At 36.1% G+C, this 25,364-nt stretch overlaps 1 protein-coding gene across 1 annotated transcript in view; it reads left to right on the top strand.

The window, feature by feature from the left end:
- Nucleotides 1-25,364, top strand: part of FAP (fibroblast activation protein alpha) — a 74,790-nt gene that overhangs the window by 798 nt on the left and 48,628 nt on the right. Inside the window, 6 exon segments of the mRNA XM_047722423.1 lie at nucleotides 677-856; nucleotides 1,186-1,270; nucleotides 18,646-18,744; nucleotides 19,691-19,785; nucleotides 20,734-20,808; nucleotides 22,319-22,371. Coding sequence (XP_047578379.1) covers nucleotides 851-856; nucleotides 1,186-1,270; nucleotides 18,646-18,744; nucleotides 19,691-19,785; nucleotides 20,734-20,808; nucleotides 22,319-22,371 — 413 coding nt within the window. The 5' untranslated portion in view covers nucleotides 677-850.

Raw genomic sequence — 25,364 nt, 5'->3', positions numbered from 1 at the left:
AAGCAAAAATATCACTTTTGCAAAGCCATTTCCATTCTTCCAAAGGTCTGCTGGTAAATTATTCTTACTGATCTTTCCATCTTTCTGGCCTGTGCATACACACCTAACCCATACTAAATTTCACCAGATGGCATTTTATTTCTTTAAAGTAAAGCAGTCGTGGGTTTAGACAGTTGAATTTTTAAACTTCTGTATTTACTGAAAGTGCATATGGTGCTATATGGACAAAGAAATTGTGCTGAAAGAAAAACATTTCTGTCCGCAAGTACCTCATAATCTCCCAGAGGAAGAAAAATGTGCAGTTATGCGGTGTATGTCTCACAAAATCTTATCTGGCTTTAATTTTCTTTCTCTGCTAAAAAAATAGATATAAGTATATTGTGTATACCTGGAAGTTATACTATTTAAAGTTCTTTTTTTGGATGCAAATAAAAAGGTTACACACAATGCAGTCGCTTGCCCAAGTGATCCATGAGTGATTTCTAGAAGAAAATGAAACATAAACCTGAACTTGTTTAAAAAAAAAAAAAAACACAACTAAAACCTCTGTATGTCAACGTAAGCAGATGTTGGTGTAGAATTTACAAGGATGAGAAGGCTATAAAACCTCTCTTGAGCCACTCACAGTTCATTTCAAGGCCAAGAACGCCCCCAAAATCTGTTTCTAATTTTACAGAAATCTTTTGAAATTTGGCACAGTATTCAAAAGTCCGTGGAAAGAAAAAAACCCTTGTCCTAGCTTCAGCTTCCAACTCTGAAGAGCGACTTGCTTCTTTTCAACGGTTTTCACAGATCCGGTGACCCACGCTCTGAAGTCAGAATTAGCTAACTTTTAAAAACATCTGGAAAAATGAAGGTTAGTATATGTAGCCTCAGGTATTGCTAAAGAAGGAGGGCCGGCTGAGTTGAGTTCGATCACAGTTTTCTATTGTTTAGAAGGTGAGGATTTGTACATAAGTATGTACTTCCTGGAGTGGGTTGGGATAGGGAAATTGTTCTAAATATACTGTAGGGATATTTGTCCTTGCAGAGCTGGGAGAATTCCAGCAATTATAGTCAGATCAGTGGAAAACAATCAAAGGCTTTGTGGGGAGGGAGAAATAGGGTTTAGGTGTAAACAAAATCTTGCCATTTCTACTATTTAACAGAAACTGTGTATATGTCAATTTTCTCTATTTTATGTAGACATGGTTAAAAATTGTATTTGGAGTTGCTACCTCCGCCGTGCTTGCTTTATTGGTGATGTGCATTGTCTTACGTCCTTCAAGAGGTAAGAATTTTCTCTGATTTGCTCTCCCTGCTTAGGATAGCTCCGAAAATGCACTAATGCATGGTCACAAGTGATGGACCATTTCCTAAGTGCTTATTTCCCAAAGTAAGTCTGTTATTTCTAAGAAGACATATAAGCTCACAGATATGTTCTTGAGCAACCAGAAATACTGAGGAATTTAAGGCACGAGTAGGAAGAGATTCCCAGTATTACTTCAGCAATAGAAAAACTGAAGCACTATTCCGTATCACCCCCACACCCCCCACAATATCTGCTAAATTGCAAGTTTGGACAGGCCTTTAGAGAAAATATTTTTAACATTGCTTTTCATTATTGGATTGCCTTATGGAAAGTAAAAATAAGTAAGAATAGAAAAGTCACAACAGAACCTATGGAGTTTTGTATTATGAGACTTTCCAAACATGTACTGAGGCAGTGGCAAAAACAGATCCCAGGAGTAGCTACAGACAAGGTGAAATTGTTGCTCTAGATGCAGTAGCAATGACAGATCAGATTAGAAGACTATTATCAGTAGGCATTATGTTTACAGATAAGTGCATCCTTTTAGAAGGTTAACATTGATCTCGATTTGCTGTAAGTTGGAGGATACTATGAACTAATATTGGTGCTAGTTTGAATTTAAATTAAGACTCTGTCCACAAATAATCCAGTGATAGTAGGGAAATAGGTTCTTAGGAAACAGTTGATGAAGAGAAGCTCAAATTCTAAAACAGGAAAAAATTATAACAAAAACAGGTCTTGTGCCTTGGGGTCTAGGGAAAGAGGGAAAGTTTGTACTAATAAATGTTAAAGGCTTATGATAGCTAAGGTGGGAAATATTTTTGGTTACAGACTGACGGTAAAGGAAGACCAATGATAAGCCTTTAGCTAAAAAATGATCTGTTGCTTTAAAAAATTAAATATAGAAAAATATTTTGAAAAATTCAAATGCTAGTGGGATTTTCACATAATTACAAGATGGAGAAGTTAATAAGATGCAAGCAGTGTTCTTATATCTTCGGTATTAATCTTTAGTCCTTATTTCTGCTCTCTGCTGGTGTTCAATGACTCTTAGGCTGCTGAGATGTGTGTGTGTACATCCATATTTTTCATGGTTTTTCAAGTTAAAATTGTTTTCAGAGCAGTGTCCCACCTCAATGGTTTAGGGCCATATTTCCCTCATACCATACGAGTATCTGTCAGGTGGTAGGTTAAGTCTAATTGTATTGAATGCTAATCCATTCAAAATTAACTCTTTGTTTGGGAAGAAATTCACCAGTACTTGAAATTAACATTTCGCTCCTCAAAAATTAATGTTCTGAGGATAAAAGTGTGTGGAAATTATTGTGAGTTAACCCCATGTCCACAGGCAAGATTGGATTGCAATGGGCACTTTGGAGTTCAAGCCATCATTTTTAATGAAAATCATACTATAGTTATACATTTGTAAAAAGTATATAAGTATATAGCACATAGAAATTTGTGTAATTATGTACAATCTCAATCCTTACCTTCTTCCCAGGTGTGGACATGTATCTTATACACATAATACATGTTATAAAGTACATATAGTATAAAGTCCCTGTCATTTGTAACATAGTTTTCTGTTTCAACAAACAGGATTATTCTCAGAGCAAAGTAATTTCCCGAAAGAGTCAAATAATCAAATTAACTTCATATGAAATTTTAGTACTCATTTGAGCAACAAAAAAATCACTAAAAAGCTGAGAACTGTATCTTTTCTATCGATAGTATCATTCTGTCTAAGTTTGTTGAAGAACTTCTAGAATGCCACTTGAATAACTTGTACGTAGGACTATTCATCACTCCATTTCCCAAGCAGGACCAGGGTTGAAACCCTCCTTCCCACACTTCTGTATCCAGGCAGCCCTGCTGCTAAGCACATCCTTCTGACCTCCCTCCTGTCTTCACACCCCACTCCTTTCCCAGGTCTGGAGCTTCCCTCTCACCTCTGCCCAACACCTGGTGAGAACAGCATCTAAGGTACTAAGGCAGGAGAAGGGAAGGAGGAACAGAGAATTCAACGGCAAGTAAGCTTCCAGTTAGCCTTCTCACACTTCCTCAGAAATCCCATTACCTCACATTGGCCTTAGGTGCCCTCATATTCTTAGCTCAGGATTTCTGCACCAGCGTAAGAACAGTCGTCCTTTGAGAAACCTAAGGACTCACTTAAGAAACCTCGGTTCACTTATTTATTACTGAAGTAAATCCCACCAATGACCTGCCCATCATTGTGCCAGCTGCTGGGGAAAGAAAGGTGCAGTGGTCTAGATATCGTTGTGAAAAGCAAGTTTAAAAACCCACTCTGGAGGCACGGTCATCACCACCAGAGAGGATTTCTGCCATTCCCCACCAGGTCCCGGTGAAAGAACGTGAGAGATGGGCTTTTCCACACAGGGAGAAGGTCCTAGAAAGACCAGCCTCAATTCTAAAAGAAATGTAGAGGAATTAGGCAGGATTTTAGGAACAAATAGGAAAATATAGTGGTGAAATGAAAAGATCCATTTAGATCATCCACATAATAATAAACATAAAGGACAACTGTTTTGGAAACTTCCAAACTTTGCCATTTTTATTTTCACCAAACAGGATGCACATATGGGTTTCTACTCCTTAGTCCCAGGCCATCCCCTTGACCTCAGTCTACCCCTATTCCACAGATGTCCTTTCTAGTCTTCTGCCTCTATTCACTTTCTCTTGTCTTCCAAAGCATTGCTCCACTTCCCCTGTGAAGATGCAACCAGGCCGAGAACAGAAACTAACCTCCACACCTTCCTCTTATTTTTGCCAACCCCCAAAATAAATGCACAGATCTTGTTTTAAGGGATTTCATGAAATAAACACAAACACACAAAAAATTGGCATTGGAAAGTGATAGATGATCCAGAATTTCATAAGTAAATTCTATATGGCCTTCCCTCAATTTATAGTCTCTCAATTCCTGGATGGGAATTTGTGAAATTGGTGTGTGAAGGGACATGTAAAAGCACGAACAGCCTTCCCCTTGACTTCTGCTGAGTGCAGAGCTCCCCACATGATGATAAGCAAATGCTCCATAAATATTAGCTGTTATTTTTTACGATTTAACATAAAGTAGTTGCTGAAATAATGACAGCTAGAATTTTATTGTGGTCTTCATCCTAATATACATGTAACACAATGATGGCAAGTAGGCCTTCCTATGCAATGTATTCCAATTTCAACAATATTCTCAATTCTGAGAGTAGGGAGTTTTACCCCTGTGTATCATTCCTGCTCCTAACCCTCACCTTCTTGACTCAAAAACAAATATTTTTCAGAAACTTTTGCGTGCAAGGCACTCATACAGGATACCAACAGCTCTGACGCAAAAACTGGAGAGAAAAAGGAAGTCAGAGATGGGGTAGAGGATAAACCTGAAGGAAAGAAAAAGAAGAGAGGGAATGCAGTGGGGAGCAACTGGAAGTTCTCCTGGGCAGTGCTTCTAGTACCTCTCAGTGAAAGGAGAACCACTGTTAGTACATTGTTAGTCCTCCTCACACTTCCTCAGAAATCCCATTACCTCACATTGGCCTTAGGTGCTCAGATCTCCCTGAAATCCTTTGTTTACTTTTAAACATTTTGCCTTTTACAGTTGTTTTGGGTTTGCAGTGTTTTATACAAATTCGTATAGGTGCTAATTTTTAAAAATCAGAAGATTTCACATAAAATTCTTAGATTTTTGACTCCTCTTAAAATATTAGTTCTGGCAGCATTGGGCCCATGGTAACAGTTGAGAAGTATGTGCTATCTTTAGGTGGGCAATGCATTCTCCAGTCTGCCGCAGACCCTACAACTTTGTAATTTATTGTGCTCAAGCTTCCGCACTCATTTACAATATCTGCCTGGTTTCTAGAAACAGTTGCATTTTTAAAAAATATTTTATTTATTTATTTGAGATAACAAGCAAGAGATAGCGCAACCAGGAGAGTGGCAGAGGGAGAGGAAAAGCAGGCTACTCGATGAGCAGGGCGCCCGGTGTGGGGCTCAATCCCAGGACCCTGAGATCATACCTGAGCCGAAGGTAGACCAAGGTAGACCAAGGTGCCCCCAAACAGTTGGATTTTTAACCCTGGACTGGAAGAGGTATATGATTCCTCCAAGGATTGAAAATAACAATCTACTCTATATGAAAAGCCTGAAATGAGCAGCCCAGAATTATCCAATACCAACAACGTCCAATCCACAGTGGCCCCTAGACATGTCCATTATTTGTCCAGCAATTATTTGTTAAACACCTTCAAATACCTGCTACCAGTCTAGGGCATGAATGGCAAGGTCTCCATCCTTAGGAAAGAGCAGTCTGATAAAAAGCAAATAAAAAAATATATAAGATATTTCAAATTCCTTAAAGTGTTACATAGAACACCTAGAGTAAAGGTTGTGTTAGACCTCTAGGGCTGCCAGAATGCGATACCACAGACTGAGTGCCTTCAACAGCTGGCATTTATTTTCTCATGGTTCTGGAGGCTGGAAGTCTAGGATCAGGATGCGGACAGGTTTGGTTTCTTTGGAGGCTTCCCTCCTTTGCTTGTAGATGGCCGCCTTCTTGCTGTGTCCTCACACGGCCTTTTCTTTAGGCACACATACTCGTGGTGCCTCTTCCTCTTCTTGTAAGATCACCGGTTATACTGGATTAGGACTCCACTATTATGATTTCATGTAATCTTAATTATGGGCCTCCTTAAGGGCATGGTCTCCAAATACAGCCAGATTGATGGTTAGAGCTTCAGTCTTTGAATTTGGGGGACACAATTCAGTCCGTAATGAAGCTCGTCCAAGAGGCTTCTCTGAGATGATATTTCAGCTGAGACCTTAAGGACAAGGAGGACACAATCCTCAATGCAGGGATAAATAAATCCTCAGTGCAGAGTAAAATGCAGGCACAAAGTCCCTGAAGCAGGCAAGTGAGTCCAGGGAGCCAAAAAGAGAATGGTAGCTGTGAGGTCAAGTTACATAAACAAGTTAACACAGGAAAACATGTATATACATATATATTTACAATTATACACACACATATAAAAAATTTATAGCGATTGCTTACTTAACTAGGTAATGCCCTATACAATTCATTCCAGGAGATATCTGAAACTATAGACAATTTAGATAGAACAGAAATCACTATTTTGCAAGAAGAAATATAATTTAGAATGTCTGCATGTAGAAATCCACTGGTGTTATTTTTGTTATTACTACTATAACCTCAGTTATCACTTTTTGTAAAATAAGATACATGTGAGGCAAAATCATCTTCAAAGGAGATATGAATATGTTTTTAAGGTTTGAAATTTTCCCAGTATCAACATTCAGAACTGTAAAACAGATTCCCTCAAACATTTTGAGGGTTTTAAGCTTATTTTCTCACTGTTCTTTTGGAGGAAATCTGGGGAAGTCTGAAGGCTTGAAGAAAAGGTTCAGGAAGTTCACGGCATAAAGGAGCCTTTGAGTTGAGTGTAAATGAATCAACTTTGCAGATTACATTTCCGTAATTTGCACTTGGATTTTAAAATCACAGAAAATGAATCTTGGCAAACTTTCTCCAAGTTTTGCCAAATTCTAAATAATATAGAAAATAATCCCAGTCTTTGGATGAGTCCCATAATGCAGAGGAGTTTACCTGTCTCTGATTTCCAAAGCGAATTGTTTTACAACTTACACAAGAACATCTAGTCATAGACACACCTTGAAAAAAAAAAGTTCTAAAGCTCAGATCGGGGATGTGTAATCTGGGATAAAAGTTTTTAAGAATGAGAGACGTCAAAATGAGTTTTAAAATATATTGTAATAATTAACACAGTAGGCACAAATTGAAATGAGCTTTCCATAAGATAATCAGATACTAGTAGTCTTTTGTTAAAAATTTACTCCCTATTTATATGTAGAGGAAAGAACTTATTTTTAATTTCAGTATCCTTGTAAAATAGCAAAAACTATGTAGTAAAAACTGAATAACTTACAGCTATTATTAACTTTTATTTCTATTAATCATAAGAATAATATGATTGCTTAGCATCTAAATTAAATTTTTTCATACATACTATGATTTTATACTCAGTAGAAAAACTGATGTGATAGAATTCTTTAAAGGAACTGAATAGATATACAATGGAATATTACCCAGCCATCAAAAAGAATGAAATCTTGCCATTTGCAACAACATGGATGGAGCTAGAGGGTATTATGCTACAAACATGTCACAAGAAAAAAATTACAGAACAATATATCTTATGAAAATAGATGAAAAAGTCCTCAAGAAAATACTAGCAAACTGAATTCAGCAACATCTAAAGGATTGTATATCATTACCATGTTTACTTTATCGAAAGAATACAAGATTGGTTTAACATCCAAAAATCAATTACTATAATAAACTTCATTAATAGAAAAAAAGGACAAAAACCACATGATTATCTCAATAGACACAGAAAAAGAATTTAACAAAATCTAGCACCCCTCCATTATAAAAACACTCAGGAGACTAAAAATAGGAGGAATTTCCTCTATTTGATAAAGGATGTCTATAAAAAACTTATAGCTACATCACAGTGATAAAAGATACAGTGCTTTCCCCCTAATATTGAGAACAACACAACATTTCTGCTCTCAACAACTTCTGTTCAATATTTTTTGGTGGTTGTACCAGGGAAATTAAGTCAGAAGAAGAAATAAAAAGTACCCAGACTGGAAAGGAAGAAGTAAAACTATTCCTATTTGCAGATGACATAATCTGGTTTATAGAAAATCTCAGAGAATTCACCAAAAAACTATTCAAACTAATAACAACTTTAGAAAAGTTACAAGACACAAAATCAATATATAAAAATCAATTACAAAAACAAAACAAAAATAAATAAATAAATACCAAACCCCTCCAAAAACCGATTGCATTTCTATACATTAGCCATAAACAATACAAAAAGATATAACAGAAAAACATCCTACATAAACTTAATAATCAGAAAACTAAATATTTTTAAGATGCCAGTATTCCCTAAATTTACCTACAGCTAACTATAATTCTTAAATGTTATTCTTACCCAAATCCCAAATAACTTGCAGAAATTGACAAGCTGAACCTAAAATTCATGTAGAAATGAAAAGGACCCAGAATAGCTATCTTGAAAAAGAACAAAGTTGGAGGAATCACACTTGCTTATTTCAAAACTTACATAATCAAAATAGTGTGGTGTCTGCATAAGGATACACATATAGATTAATGGAATACAATTTAGAGTCCAAAACTAAAGCCATATATATATATATATATATATATATATATATATATATATATATTTCATAGATTTTTTTTTTTGTAAGGGTGCCATAACAATTTAATGGGGAAAGTATTTTCAACAAATGGTTTTAGGACAACTAGATATCCACACCCAAAAGCAATGACGACAACAACAACAACAACAACAAAAGCCATGCTAGACTTCCTTCCTCACACAATACATAAAAATTCACTCAAAATGGATCAGACTTAAATGTAAGAGCTAAATCTATAAAAGTGTTTTTTAAAGATTTTTTTTTTATTTATTTGAGAGAAAGAGAGAACATGAGTGGGGTGAGGGGCAAAGGGAGAAGCAGACTTCCCGCTGAGCAGAGATCCCAATGTGGGGCTAGCTCCCGGGACTCCAGGATCATGACCTGAGCCGAAGGCAGACACTTAACCTACTGAAGTACCCCTAATCTATAAAAGTGTCCCTCAATCTACTAAAGTCTTAAAACATAGTAATGAATATTCATGTTCTTGGGTAGTCAGTTTTTTAGATATGACCAATAGCACAAGCAATAAAAGAAAATGTACATACATTGAACTTCATTGAAATTCAATGCTTTGGGTTTACAAAGGATACCATCAAATAAGTGAAAGGAATACCCACAAAATGGGAAAAAAATGTTTGCAAATCATATATCTGATAAGGGACTTGCATCTAGAATATATAATCAAAAATAAAATCAATAATAAAAAAGCAAATAACCCAATTTATAAATGGACAAAAGGATAGACATCCCCCTCAAAAGAAGGCATACAAAGGTATAAAAGGTATACAAATGACCAATAAGCACAAGAAAAGATATTTGGCATTATTAGTCATTAAGAAAATATAAATCAAAACCTGAATGAAATACCAGGAATGAAGTTGTAGGTGGAGCAATTAGACATCCATTATAGTCTACCTAGTGAGACATGGCTTGGTCTTGGGGTGCAATAGAAATGAAGAAAAGCAGACAGAGTAGAGAGAGATTTTGGAGACTGATTTGGGTCTTGGGTATTGGGCAAAGGCAGTAAGGCATGAGGGGGGTCAAGGATAACTCCCAGGTATTTGAGTTGAGGAACTATATGGATGATAGTGCCATTAACTTAGAGAAGTCTGGAGGGACAGCATGGAATTCTTTTAGTCTTAGCTTTCAACATACTGATTTTGAAATGCCCAAGAGGTGTGCAAGCAGAGATGTTAAGGAGGAGGTTTAATAGATAGGTCTGAAATCCAGAGAAGAAATCCAGTGGGGGTCAGCGATGGTGGAGGAGAGTCAGCCAAAGGGTATGTAATAGAAATCCTGGGAGAGTGAAATGGCTGAGGAAAGTGGTTCTTCTCCAGACCTCAAGAACACCAATATGAGCCACACCAAAATCCAAAGTAGAGACTAGAGGAAACTGAGCTGGCAAAGGAGACTGAGTGAGCCTTCAAAAATAGACAAGATTTGCTTTCACCTTCAGGGTCACCCAAATGATCTACTGCTCCTGTTCTTATGCATTACGTTGACCATATCTGCTCATCTTCAAAGCTTTAGAGATTTTGAAAAAATGCCAAAATCAAAATAACATAGCACAGGACACCCGGGTGACTCAGTCGGTTAAGCATCTGCCTTCAGCTCAGGTGATGATCCCAGGGTTCTGGGATCGAGTCCCACATCGTCGGGGCAGGGGTTCTTGCTCAGCAGGGAGACTGCTTCTCCCTCTGCCTGCTGTTCCCCCCCTGCTTGTCCTCTCTCTCTCTCTCTTTCTGACAAATAAATAAATAAAACCTTTAAAAATAAAATAAAATAACATAACACAACAGTCACATAATACACAAATGGACTTTAAAAAACCTGACAATTCCTTTGACTTATGTTGTACACTGTTATTTGTAGAAAGAACCATGGAAAATGCTTTCAGAAACTGGGAGATATTACATTCTTCAGTCACCTCTTTGCTTTGATGAATCTCCAATTGCCTCATTTTCTCTTAACCTACATTTTGAGGTGTAATTATCCTAACCTCTTGCGTGTTGCTTGGTTCTTGACCTTCTGTGTTTGTTTTCTTCTTCTGTTTTTGTTTTGATGTGTGCTTTCACTTTAAATCACAATATAGTGATAAAAGGCCAACCTCTAAGATCAGATGGAGTAGATTTAAACTCCATCTCTGTTACGTATTAGGCAAGTTACTTTACTTCTCTGATTTCCACTTCCTACTCCGTAAAATGGCGTTGATGAAAATACCTATGCCCATGAGTTGCTGTGAGTATTTAACGGGACTGGTCTGTGTAGCGTGCTTGTTACTTATAAGAACTCAGTAAATTATTACTGATCTAAAGATGCCTCGGATCTATTTTTTTTTTTCAGAGTTGTCAGCCTTTGCTGAAATATAATATTAGTTTGTAAGCAGTATATCTCACACCCTAGTATTTTCTACACTTGCGCTTGTGGCAGTCACTCCATGTGATGAGATGGCTGGAGTTCACAGCTTCTCCCAGACAGCATCTCTGTGGAGCCCACAGAAGCACAGGTGTGGTGTGCCTGGGAGCTCTATCACCTTCTCTGAGGTGGCTCGTAAGCATCGCTTCCAAACCAAGTTTGTTGTTGTTTTTTTTTTTTTTCCAAACCAAGTTTGAGAGTGAAAACAAAATGACCTGCCAGTTATTTGTGTGCCCCACTTAATAAACCATATTTTCTCGTTTAGTTTATGATGGATATTAGAGCTAACATCAGATGTCAGCTGATGTTATTTTTCAGGACTGGAAAATTAAATGATAGAAATAAAAACAATTTTAATAATGAATAGACAAAGTTTTAAGAAAGAGTTCAGAAAATAGTGAATCACATGTCTGATAGCCATTTGTATGTCTTCATTGGAGAAGTGTCTGTTCATATCTTCTGCCCATTTTTTTGATATGATTATCTGTTTTGTGTGTGTTGAATTTGAGGAGTTCTTTATAGATCCTGGATATCAATCTTTTGTCTGTACTGTCATTTGCAAATATCTTCTCCCATTCCGTGGGTTGCCTCTTTGTTTTCTTGACTGTTTTCTTTGCTGTGCAGAAGCTTTTGATTTTGATGAAGTCCCAAAAGTTTATTTTGGCTTTTGTTTCCTTTGCCTTTGGAGACATATCTTGAAAGAAGTTGCTGTGGCTGATATCGAAGAGATTACTGCCTATGTTCTCCTCTAGGATTCTGATGGATTCCTGTCTCATGTTGAGGTCTTTTATCCATTTTGAGTTTACCTTTGTGTATGGTGTAAGAGAATGGTAGAGTTTCATTCTTCTACATATAGCTACCCAGTTTTCCCAGCACCATTTATTGAAGAGACTGTCTTTTTTCCACTGTATATTTTTTTCCTGTACAAATGGCTATCAGACACATGAAAAAATGTTCATCATCACTAGCCATCAGGGAGATTCAAATTAAAACCACATTGAGATATCACCTTACACCAGTTAGAATGGCCAAAATTAGCAAGACAGGAAACAACATGTGTTGGAGGGGATGTGGAGAAAGGGGAACCCTCTTACACTGTTGGTGGGAATGCAAGTTGGTGCAGCCTCTTTGGAGAACAGTGTGGAGATTCCTCAAGAAATTAAAAATAGAACTTCCCTATGACCCTGCAATTGCACTACTGGGTATTTACCCCAAAGATACAGATGTAGTGAAAAGAAGGGCCATCTGTACCCCAATGTTTATAGCAGCAATGTCCACGGTTGCCAAGCTGTGGAGGGAACCAGGATGCCCTTCAAAGGATGAATGGATAAGGAAGATGTGGTCCATATACACTATGGAGTATTATGCCTCCATCAGAAAGGATGAATACCCAACTTTTGTAGCAACATGGACGGGACTGGAAGAGATTATGCTGAGTGAAATAAGTCAAGCAGAGAGAGTCAATTATCATATGGTTTCACTTATTTGTGGAGCATGACAGATAGCATGGAGGACATGGGGAGTTAGGAGGGGGCAGTTGGGGGAAATTGGAAGGGGAGGTGAACAATGAGAGACTATGGACTCTGAAAAACAATCTGAAGGGTTTGAAGAGGTGGGGGGGTGGGAGGTTGGGGGAACCAGGTGGTGGGTATTAGAGAGGGCACGGACTGCATGGAGCACTGGGTGTGGTGCAGAAACAATGAATACTGTTATGCTGAAAATAAATTAAAAAAATGATAAAAAAAAAAAAGAAAATAGTGAATCACTACTTATGAATCATTTCTGTGAATTGTAATTTCTTGGATTTGTAATTGAAATAATTTTCAGCATTCTTTTAATAAGTTGAAAATGCAAATGATTAAAGTACAGTTCATTAGAGTGTTTTGGCAGTGTATGAGTAACTTGTGCTAAAGGGGCCAAATTGAATTTAAGGGCACTGTCAGGAATTCGGTATTAATCAAGTGAATGTCAGTTACGTGTAGAAGAGAGATATACTTTCAGAATTCATTTGTGCTTCTGCTCAGTTATTTAAAGTTAAAAAATTATGCATGTCAAAACTAAACTTCCAAAACAATTGGAAGATTATGTTTCAAATTAAAACATTATTTGGAAAAGGGCATGGAAATCTATTTATTTATTCCATAACTATTAGTGGAATATTTTTCAAGTGACTGGAACTTGTTTAGTGTGATTGATGCCATGGAGTGGCCCTTTACACGGACTTACACACATTAAACCACTAGACAACAATGACCTCTCTGCTTTCCCTGCAATCTTCCTTTAATCTAATCTGGGGCAGAATCAGTCTCCTTACCTTTTCTCCATTCTTCAAGGATCGGCAGAAGGAATATACCTAAAGAAGAGTCCATTTGGACAGAGCCTCAAAACAATGAGCAAGAGGACTAAATAGGGGCAAAAATGTTAAGGAAGACCATTAACATCCCTTGAAAGCCATGATCGACACTTGGTTATAGGGTGTCTGTGGATTGGTATGGAGGCCAACCCCACCCATGTACCAGGATTTTATAGGCAAAGAGAGATTTCACTGATAGGCATAAGAGTTCACTGAATCAAGTAGATTCAATGAAATCACTAAATTGCAGAATCATCAACTGGGGGTATTGGTAAAAATAAAAGCTATCAGGGTCTCAAGGGTCCAAGAGGATTCCAAAACAATACGTTTGAGATAAAAGCTAGGAATCTGTTTTTCAAAAACACTCCAAGTGACTCCAAGGACTAATTTTTTTTTTTTTACACATTCTGTAAATGAAGACATGTCCAGGTAGAAGACCATATATATGAAATTCACAACATGGACGTAGGTAAAGAGTAAGGGCAGGCATATTTTTGTGGGAGAATTAATGAAAGTAAGTTAACATAAAATCTGTTCAGTTGATTTATTTCTTGATTCAACAAACATTTATCATGCTCCCACTCTATGTCAAGCAGTGTCTTGGCTACTGGGCATATAATAGTCAGAAAAACCAAATACAGACTACTGTCATAGGTAAAGACCTAATGCCTCATGCAGCTTGCATAAATATAGAGATGAAAACGGTTCATGTACAATAAATTTAGGAAAGTACTGAGTAGCAATAACCCAATGGCATTTTCATAGAGGCCAATGGAAGGTCATTTTCTGCTGGTAGCTAATATAGGGTTTAACACTATAGTGTAGTGAAACATAATTATGTTTATGGTCTTTCTAAATGTGCAGAGAATCAGAATCAAATCTTGGATTGGAAATTCTGAGTAAACTTCATGTTTGATAACTCATAATATGTGATCTAATGCAACTTCTCAGAACAGATATGTTACTCCATTGCATTGATGAACACTTAGTCATTTCCAGGAGAAAGAAAAGAATGCCTAAATTTATATTCTTCCCATTTGATTTGGTATTACTCTAATCCCAGCCTGGCTCTGGCATAATCACACTTTCCAAGCCCTGGCTACAGCACAGGTGAGGTTGAGAGTAATTGCCTACCCTAAAGCTATGCCATGAACTTTACTTATTTCCACATCAGTATAGTTGGCTCCTCTGGATATGTTTTTTGTGCCTCCACTCATCTCTTCTTGGGTGTTGGTGGAGCTTATTATCATTATAGTAATCAGTAGTATAATTAATACATGTTTAAAATTGCTTTTCAGATATTTTGAGTCATAACAGGACATATGCTAAGTTCTATATATAGATCATTGGCATTTATAGCTACTAGGCACCCATTTAAAATAAATGACTAACTAGGAAGTAATACTAAATACACATTCATGTAACTTTCCTGGATAATCTGCATTAGAAGTTCTGACAGTGTACGTAACAAATCCCTAAAATCTTTTTGAGAATTCTGACAAGGATCAGCATGTTTGTTAATGATATGAAGAGGAAAATGAGTAGGTATTCTAAAAATAATTTGAAATCTAGCTTTTTAACAAATTTCGTGTATCCATATATGTGATATTAGTACTAAGTCTATTTATGATCATAATTGTGGTATTTTCATTTACGGAGCCAGAAGATGACCAAAATGTTCAAGCCCAACTGATGAATATCATGATAGTAATTATATATACTAATAGTCTAATCAGAAACAGCATTTCCCTTACTGTGATTTTATTTTATTATTTTTTAAAAAGATTTTATTTATTTATTTGAGAGAGAGCATCCACAAGCAGGGAGAGCAGCAGGCAGAGGAAGAGGGAGAAACAGGCTCCCTACTGAGCAGGGAGCCCGACTCGGGGCTCAATCCCAGGACCCTGGGTTAAGCAGATGCTTAACTGACTGAGCCACTCAGGCACCCCTCCCCTTACTGTGATTTTATTACATATTTAAAAACAAAAACATTTCTAGTGGTCAAATGAGTGGGAAACACTGATCAAGAATATTTGGTAGGAGTTGGGCAAAATGGGTGAAAGGGAGTGGGAGATACAAGCTTCCAGTTATAGAATGAATAAGTCACAGGAGTAAAAGGCACAGCATAAGGAACGAAGTGAAATTGTAATAGCGAGGTATGGGGACAGATGGTAGCTACGCTTGTGGTGAACATAGCATAATGAATGTATAAACTTGTTGAATCACTATGTTGTACACCTGAAACTAATGTAACATTGTATATCAACTATACTCAGATTTTTTAAAAAGGAAAAAATATGGAAAGAATACTGATAAGTTATGATAATAGCAAAAGCTGACATTTATTCACTGGTTACCATGTGCCAAGCATAGAGCTAAGTGTTTCATTTCAATTAGCTCATTTAATTTAACTTTCTAGAGAAATGAAGATTAACTGCTATGAATTTCTCAATTAATCATAATTGCAAGTAAGGAAAATTACATGCAAGGATATTTAAAGAGAAAGATCTAGTATGTAAGTCATTCACCATAATCAAAGCATAACTTAACGCTAGACAAAAAAGTAAATAAACAAAAGCAAATAAATAAGCCTCCAAGGTTATATTTATTTATTGATTTGGATATCAAAAAAGTTCTCTAAAAAACAATTATCTAGGAATTTTTTGGTATTCACCATAAAGGGATTCACTAAATTGAAAATTTTTCATCTGTATGTTTAGGACTATGTAGACATAAATTAAAAGTACCTCAAAAAGGAAAGTAATTTCCACTGCAAACAGTGTTAGAATTTCCCTTTAACTGTATTAGAAACAGATTGCAATTTCTTTTAGAAGACGTAAGTAAAATTTAATTAAAATACTTCACAAGTCTTCTAATGTTATTATAGTAAAATGGTCTTTTATTCATTGAATAGCAATTATAAAATCAGTGATATAAATTTTACACAAGACCATTTAATTAAAGAAAGAACTTTTATTATGAATAATGGTATGACATGTACAACCTTACTTAGAATTAAAGAGAAGAAGATGAATATCTTAAAAAATAGAATAACTTAATGTTATTATTTAGTGTCTAGTTGCAAAAGGGCTTACCAGCCACCTGCATTCTTATAGCTACCAGAATAATTTTTAGTAAATGAAGAAAATAATTCAGGGTCCTAATTAAGCATATGGAGCATATATACATCAATATGAATCAGTTAAAATAGCAGAAGATGTATTATCCAGGTGGTCAATTCACTCTTATCACATGGTTGTACATTTATGTAATTGCAAGCTTATAAAGCATGCTGAGTCTCGAATTTCAAAAGCTAGTGTGGTAGGACTGGAAGTATTATGACCATTTTCTAGTCCAGTCCTTTATAATATTACAGGTAAGCAAGCTGTGAAGCCAGAGATTGACTTATCAAAGCCCTATAGGATATTAGTAGTAGAATGATCCTGTAAAAAAGAGGGCATAAATCTCATCCAACCATTCATTCATTCATCCATCCACCCATTCTTCATTTCATGTGTTCATTCATTCAACAACCATCAATTAAAAATTCATTATGTTGTAGATTCTAGGGATGTGATGGTGAGCAAGACTAGACATGGTCCCTGGTTTATGATAACTATTTTGAGGATACAGTGGAAGGTGGAAAAATATTAATAAAACAATCACTCAAATACATAAAGATTACAAATCAAGACAAATGCTTTTTTTTTTTTTTTAAAAAGAACATGATCTGTGGTAACATATAACAAGGGAACCAGATCTAAACCAGGGGGTCAGAAGGAGTTTCCCAGAGAAGTGACCTTATATTAAACATTAGAGCCTGAATAGAAGCAATGAGAGGGGAGAACATGGCAAAAAGGAGAAGCAGCCCTGGAGAAAGAAATGAGTATCTGAAGAACAGAAAACCCAGTATGTTTGGACTCTAAAAAGAAATGAGAGAGAGGCAAGAAAGGACAGGAGGGCCATCCTAAACCAGCTAGGGTCTACAGTTTGGACAAACATTTTTGGTTTTTATTCCAAGAGTTATGGAAAGCTGTGAGAGAGTTTAACAGGAGGATAAAGTTATAGCTCTCATCTTCGACAGTTTTATTTTTGCATGGGCAAATACCAGATTCACAAAAGCTATTCAAGGTATAGGACATTTTTCTAAGTTTTGGTTCTGTAAGTGATGGCCTAGAGAAGGGGTAGGGTGGGAGGGATGGAGAATGGCAATATGGATATGAAGGAGGATTGGAAGTTGGTTGCCATACTATCCATCTGGCGTATCTGACTGTTTAGGAGCTCTATAATGAATGTGTTCTGAGAATAGAGTCATGTTTGAAAAACACAATTGTTTTGGAAGATTCAAATATAGGTGAAATTTGCTTGTGGTTTATGAGCTACCTTAGGTGAGGTTTTATATGGCAAACCTCTACTTCTAGAATCTTTAAGATCATCTGTATAGATGATGTGGCTTTTCTGTTTTGTTCTGTTGTTGTTGTTGTTGTTGTTTCTTCTGCCCCACTTTCTCTTTATAAAAATCCCAGTCAGGATAAGAAATTATCTAGGTTCATTCATGCTTCCTCTCTTGAGATGTCTGGAGGTACAGATTTGGGCTGATCGCTTCTGACTGAAGGAGATACTAAAATATGTTGTTTATAAATCGGTAGTAATCCAAGTCAAGTATCTATGACAAAATACAATGAACTGCTTAAAAGACTAGGTTTTTAGGCTAGTCTGCAATCCCAGCTTTGCAAGGTTTAGAGTTGTTGGATCATCATCTCATCCTTTTTTAAAAACCTCTGACAACTCTGCATTGCCTGAATAGCATCCCGGCTGCTCAGCATGGCCCTCTTAGATGTCCTCATAGTCCTTCCAAGCAAGCAAACTGCCTCTCTAAGTCTTCATTAGCCTGTCCATCAAGGAGATAACACTCATAGATCCTAAGACGGGAGTTAAACAAGTGTTTACCAAAGGCAAATATTTTCTTTTCTTTTTCTCCTTTCTTTCTCTCTCTCTCTTTTTTTTTTTTTTTTTGAGAGAGAGAGCAGTCATGCTCTCCTCAAGCAGGAGGGGGAGGGGCAGAGAGAATCTTATGCAGGCTTTACACTCAACATAGAGCCCCACTTGGGGTTTGATCTCACAACTCTGAAATCATGACCTGAGCCGAAACCAAGGGTCAGTAGCTCAACCCACTGAGCCATCCAGGTGCCCGGACAGGCTTTTCATTATATGAGACAGAACAAATGAGAGTCAGACTCAGGATTTATTTAAGTTATTAATCATCTTTTTTGTAATAATGTTTCCATTTCTCCCAAAGTTCACAACTCTGAAGGAAGTACAACAAGAGCACTCACACTGAAGGATATTTTAAATGGGACATTTACCTATAAAACATTTTTTCCAAACTGGATTTCAGGTAAGTGAATTACTTATTTACCTTTGGAGGTTTTAAAAAATATATGTGTTTTTTGTTTTTTATTTTTAGTGCCAACACATCTTTATGGTAACCGAAGCTACATCAGTTGAAATGAAAAGAAAGAGCAGTTACTTAGATAGGTCAAATGGCCACCAAACACCTTTGACAGAACCATTTGGACTGCATTTACCCAATAGTAGGGATGCCAGTTGGAGTTTCGACAAGAAAGTAGGAGTTGAGAGTGCATTGCTAGAATGATCTGAGCGTGTTGTATTGTTCTTCAGAATGGGAGACATGCACCTATTTAGGAGAGGTCATAAGAATTTTACCAAAAGAGAACTTCCATTGTCAATCTGGATAATCTGAAAAATGGACAAATCCCACCCTGACCAAAAAATCTTTCCCGGGCCATAACATGGATATTTTCATATAAGTTTCCAAAATAAGACATTGCCAAATAAGTCTAATCAAACAAATGGTAAGGTCGACTAAGTTGTCCATGACATTGTAGTTTATATCTAAGTACAACGAAATAAATTTGGATATTTTAATTTTTCTCTTCAGGAAATAAAATGAACATCAAATGGGTTTTAAACTAAATCAAACACAGTCCAAATGTACTGTATTTTTTGTTGTTGCAAAACAAACATATCATTTTAAACTAGTTTATCTTCTTTGTAACACAGAGAAAATTTTATTCCCAAGCACCCTGGGCTGGTCATAATAGGGCAGCTACTGGTAAACATGACATTTTTGTGGAGAATAGAAAAGAGCATTCCCTCCTCCCTTCCACTGTCAACTTCTTATTTTAAATCTGACAAAGCAATGCCCTGGACAGGGAAGAAAAACAAAGTAAATCTGTGAAATAAGAGAGGTTTCTCTTTCTTGTAAATGTATTTCCTATAAAGGGAGATCATTTCAAGTTTGTTTTCCTTCTTGTTTAAAGGACAAGAGTATCTTCATCAGTCTACAGATAATGATATAGTATATTACAATATTGAAACAGGAGAATCATATACCATTTTGAGTAATGCCACCATGGTATGTATCCAGCAACTCCTTCCTCCACAAAAGCTTTGCCATCTCTTCACTGATCAAGGACCAGAGTCCAAATTCTCAGCACTTGATCTGGACCCGACCTGCCTTCTTGGCTCCATCTCCCACTAAATTCTCAAATTCTTTTTTCTAGTCACACTAGACAACTGCCCTTGCCTCCTCTCAATCACCTAGCATCTTTATTTCTCTGTGGAAAAAGTGTAGCAAGAAACAAGTGTCAAGAACTCAGTCCTTACAAGAGGCAAACCAAGGCTCCCATCCGGGTTCTTTCAATTCCCTAGTTATGGAAAATTACATAAGATTCCTCACTATACCAGCCACGGTGTGTCTCATTTTTCTCTCTCTAAAGAGTAGGAAGAATAATCCCTCTCTGGGTTACTGTAAGAGGTAAGTGATGTAACATTTGAATATGGTCGGATGGCGCCTAACAAGGATTACATGCTCAATAAACAAGAGTGAGGAAATGTAGGTGCATGCTGTTCTCTCCCCTCGGCTCTCAAACCTCCTGCTTTCTCCACCCTCAGAAGCCTGCTAATGTTTTAAAATCAAGCTCAGATAATACTGTCCTCCTCTGTGCAATCAATAGTCCTCTCATTTGGATTTAAATGCTTCTTTTTTTAATACTTTTGCAATGCTGTATTTGTATCTCTTTAACAGAACTTTCTAATTTGCAATACATTACTTATTTTCAAGTTTAACATCTTAAGCGTCTAGAAATCACAGAGTATGTCCTATTTCTCACATCGTCCTCCCATAGTGTTCAATAAATGTCTTTGTATACAGTAAGTACCATGTAAACGTTTTTAAAAATTACATTGAAAGCATATGTACGTAGGAGTATATCAGTTATATTATATCCTTTTAAAAATACACATTTACATGGGTCTGGGTATTTTTTTTTCTGTATTCTGATCAACTTCTTTATAATTTCAGAAAAGTGTGAATGCTTCAATTTATGGCTTATCACCTGATCGGCAATTTGCATATCTAGAAAGCGATTATTCAAAGGTATGGACTATTTAATTTGGGTATATCTGTCTATATCTCTTACTAATCCACAGTTTGGCTTATAAAAGTGAGAGGAAGTAAGAGTACATTTTTATATCTAAATATTCAAGAAGTTAATGTGGATTCTCGACGAGTCCCCAAAACATAACTGAAACATATACAAATATTCAGAATTTGGTGTTCTTATCTGGCTATCATCCAGTAATAGAAACTACTTTCCTGCAGGGTGGGGGGTGTGCTGCATTTTGGGGCACTGATATTTGTCAGAAATGGGAGAATTATACTTGTATTTCTAAATCTATTTGATTCCATAAATCATTAGTTAATTCTCACATATTTTGATCTTGTGAAAGTTTATTATTATTGAAAATGGGAAAATCAAGGTGTAGCTTATTTAACTCACTACCTCAAATAAGATAATATACAAGCAGTGGTGGACGAGGGTTTAAATCTCTGGTCAAAAGCCTGGAGTAGGAGTATCATACTAAACCATAACCATTTACCCTTACTTAATTTCTCGTTCCTGAGTGAAATTATAGAGGGAAGTTAATTATCTTATTTTTTCTAATTATGTAACATCAAGATAATTATTTTTTTGCAAGAAAGCAAAAGAACTTATTATCAAATTAAACTTCTAGTAATTACTTTTAGATAGACAAAGTAATTACTCTTAGATAGGTTAACTGCCATTTTTCATATCCATTGTGAGATGTAAAACTCTCTTAATATTCAGAATGAATAGTTAAACTTTCCTCTCCCCAGTTGTTCTGTCTGCTGATTATTTTCCAATGGACCAGGTCCTGGTCACTAGCAATCTTTAGGAAGACATGTTTCAACCAGTTGGAATTTCTTTGCCAAGAGTTTGAAAGCTCTTTTAAGAAGCAAAATCCAAAATAATACTTGTATTATTCACTAACCACAGGACAAATATACTTCATGAGAAAAAGAGTAGGTTTTTTTTTTTTTTTTTTTAGGAGGAATTATAAACTACATATCTTCTCTTTATTTTTCAATTTCTATTATTTTTTAAAAGTATTATATTTGAACAAGGCAAACATTTTGTAACAAAACTCTGTGTTGAATGAAATTCTTTACCTAATTTTAGAGGTTATCATTGTAATGAAGACAGGTGTAGGGTAATCCTTAAGGCCATGGAGATCATAGAGGTTTCACTTCAATCAAGGTAAAGCATAAAGGGAAAATTCTTAGGAGACAGTGTGTCAAAGAAAAGCTTTTTATATTAAGAAATGTCTTCGGATATGCTTTTTATGGAGTGAGGGTTGAATCACTGCTGAGATTAGTTTTGGAACTTAGACAAACAGCACAAAAGTCCACAGTAAAACTCTTTAAATGAAGACTCTTTTGGAATTGAAACATATCCTTCCTGGTGCCTTGTGAAAATTGTCATCTTATAATTTCGATTCTTGAGTTGAGTGATTTGTGATGATACATTACTAACATAAGCTTTTTAAGAATTGTAATTTGTTTTCATATCTCTTTTCTCTGACAGCTTTGGCGATACTCTTATACAGCAACATATCACATCTATGACCTTAATCATGGGTAAAATTTCATGATTTCATGTCTATTTATTCATACTACTTACATCTATTATAGTTTTCAACCTAAATTCTGATTTGAAATTAAGACAACATTATCACATTATCTTGTTACTGATCTCAGGTTCTTACTTCTTTACAGTATGTGTGTACCCATACAACTTAAGAAATTTAAAGAAATATCATTATGGAATATTTACCTATTTTTATTTGACTAATATTTTATATTTGTACACACAATGCAGTTTTATTTTCCCTACTTCAGAACTCCCACTAATGAAAGTAAACGTATGTGCTCAAAGTACAAACACAGGCATGGGAATGATACATTACTTTCTGGAGGGTAGCTACTTCATTGGAAGGAAGCAGAAGGGAAGGAGATGCAATAGTTGTACCTAAACACATAATCCATTAATTGTTGTAAAATTAATTGTTTTTAAAATTGCAAAATGTAAATATTTCTTAAATTTAGGTTGTAGATAAGTTGTCATCTACCTAAATTATTTTCTTTATTTATTTGTAATGTTTAACTATTTGAAATATTTGCAATTTAAAAGAAAAAAAAAGGACTGAGTAGGTAGGCAAAAGACGTAGGGAAAGAATTCCTGGCAGAAGGAATAACGTGTAAAGGCCCAAAGGGAAGGGAGAGCATGGAGTGTTCCAGAAACTCAAAGTAGGTCAGTTCAGTTGAAATTGAAGAAGGGCATGCTGACTAGTGAGAGGTGGTGTTAAGGTTAGGAAGGAGCTGGGTCCAGGAAGCAGGGGCCAAATAATAATGAGGAAACCATTAAGAAGAGTTTAGATGTTGTTATGATGACAATAGGGAATCACTGAAGAGTTTTAAATGGGAAATGACATGATCAGATTTACACTTTAGAAAAATCACTCTAAGTATGGACAATGAATAGGTTTAGTTATTCATCTTAATGTGATATCCTATTGCTGTTATATAAAAGGGAAAAATAATTATATGGCTTGAAGAGGTATTGAAAAATTTTATGGTCTATTTCCTCTTTTGTCCAGCAAGAGTAGAAAAATTTAAAAAAAAATTCTACTTGTTTTAAATATTCAGAAAAGAATAACTCTGACTTTAAACAGTCAAATTAAAAAATAGGAACTGCTACATAAAGTAGAATGTACTCATTTAATGTACTCTGAGTCTTTCTCTTGTCTGTATCCACATCATCACCAAATTAAAAAAGTATTTGTTGAACACCTACTATGTGAAAAGCATATGTGGGAGAGACACACATGAACTTAAGGCATTAAGCCTAATTTCAAGAAAACTTGAAACTAGTGAAGTAAAAACCTCAGTCTTAGATCAGCATAATTTCTTAAGACTTGAAACATTTCCTTTTATTTTTTTTAGTTATTTTGAAATTCTCCATGTCCTATCTATGCTGAGGTTCAACAAATTAAACAGTTCCAAAAGAAGATGACAATACTAATATTTTAATTATGGCTTGTATAAGCTTTATGGCCCAGAATCATTTTAAATATTTAGTTTTTATGTAGTGAGTTCAGTAATAATAGTCCTTCTTTCCTTCTTTCTTTTTTCTTTCTTTCTTTCTTTTCCTTCTTTCTCTCTTTTCTGCACAACTATCTAATTTTCCAGACTGTTTTTTTTTAAGTCAGGTAAATATAGCATAATTTAGGAAGTGACAGATGACAAATATGCTGAGATTCAAGACAAGACCACAAAGCACTAATTCCAAGTTTTGTATGTGCCTCTGAAGAGTCTATAAAAATCTACCACAGAGCAAGTAAAGATGCTTCTGGTTTCAAGCATAGGAAGGAGTACTAAGAAGATAACAGCCTTTGTAAGCAGCCTCCTCCACTTTCTCTCATAGTGTTAGTTATTTAGAAAACAGAAAATGGCAGCTGCAGTGACGTGACAGTCATGAAGAGACTGTGTGCTGAGATTTTTCAGCTTGGCGCTGACTGCACGCTTGCATAGATGATTCCACAGCATATGGAAACCTAAGACACTGTTAAAATGTCAAAGGTAGCATGAACCCTGGCTTGACACAGAACTGTAACCAGGTGAAGAATGTCTTCTTTTCTGGATCATTCCTTTGCCTGTGCCCTATGTCTTTTAATAGATTCTGGCCCTTTCTTCTGCTGCTTGTCAACTGCCCTCTGGCAGTCAGGATTCTCGCTGCAGCACCAAAGGTCTCTCTCTTCCATGGACATTACTCTCTTTGCCATCGGAACTGACCTACCCATTTTCCCTCACAGTTTGTTAGGCCTCAGGCTTCATGACCAAAGATGTTACTTCAAAGTCACAGGTGTCCAAACTTTAAAAGCATGAAAAAAGTAGAAATGTCAGGCATATGTTAAATCCGGTTGAAGTTAGTTTTTGAATGGGGAGGCCGAAGAGTCTTTCTTCAGGTTCCTCTATTTATATATGGTTTTGTGTCTCTATGAAAGCATTCTTAACAAAACCATTGACTCAATCTTCAACAAGATAATAGTCAAAACTTGAGCATGGCATCCTATGAGTCTTTAGCACTTGTGAAAATCTGAACACATTCTTGTTGAAGAACCACAAAGTCTCCTCAGTGCAAGTTAGTCAATTGAGTATTTGCAGGGTGACTCTAGGCATCAAAGTGAGATTTGGGGCCAATAAGATATTTGAAATTTCCCCATGGGTGGAGAACTTTGCAAGCTTAAGGCATACTGCCCAGTGTATGATCTGTTTTTCAGTTTAGCTTGAGATCAGATGTTCCTTTCCTTTTCTGATTTCAAGTCAGATCCCTGGGGAGATTGTCAAATGGCATCTTATTTTCAAAAATTTGAAATGCATATGCATTCACAGAGATGGGGGTTGTAAATGAGAATGTGGAAGAGTACATATTAAACTTCAGCACAATTATAGCATTTGAGAGCTGGAAGGCACTTCATCGACCATCTCAGCCTGATGTGTACAAATTTTACCGTCCTGAGGGTTAAGAGACTTGAGTTTAGGTAGAGGTCTGCCGAGAACCAGACATGTGA

The sequence above is a fragment of the Lutra lutra genome, chromosome 3 (genome assembly GCF_902655055.1).
Source record: "Lutra lutra chromosome 3, mLutLut1.2, whole genome shotgun sequence".
In the NCBI taxonomy this organism is placed as follows: Eukaryota; Metazoa; Chordata; class Mammalia; order Carnivora; family Mustelidae; genus Lutra; species Lutra lutra.
This window is presented reverse-complemented; position numbering and strand designations above follow the sequence as displayed.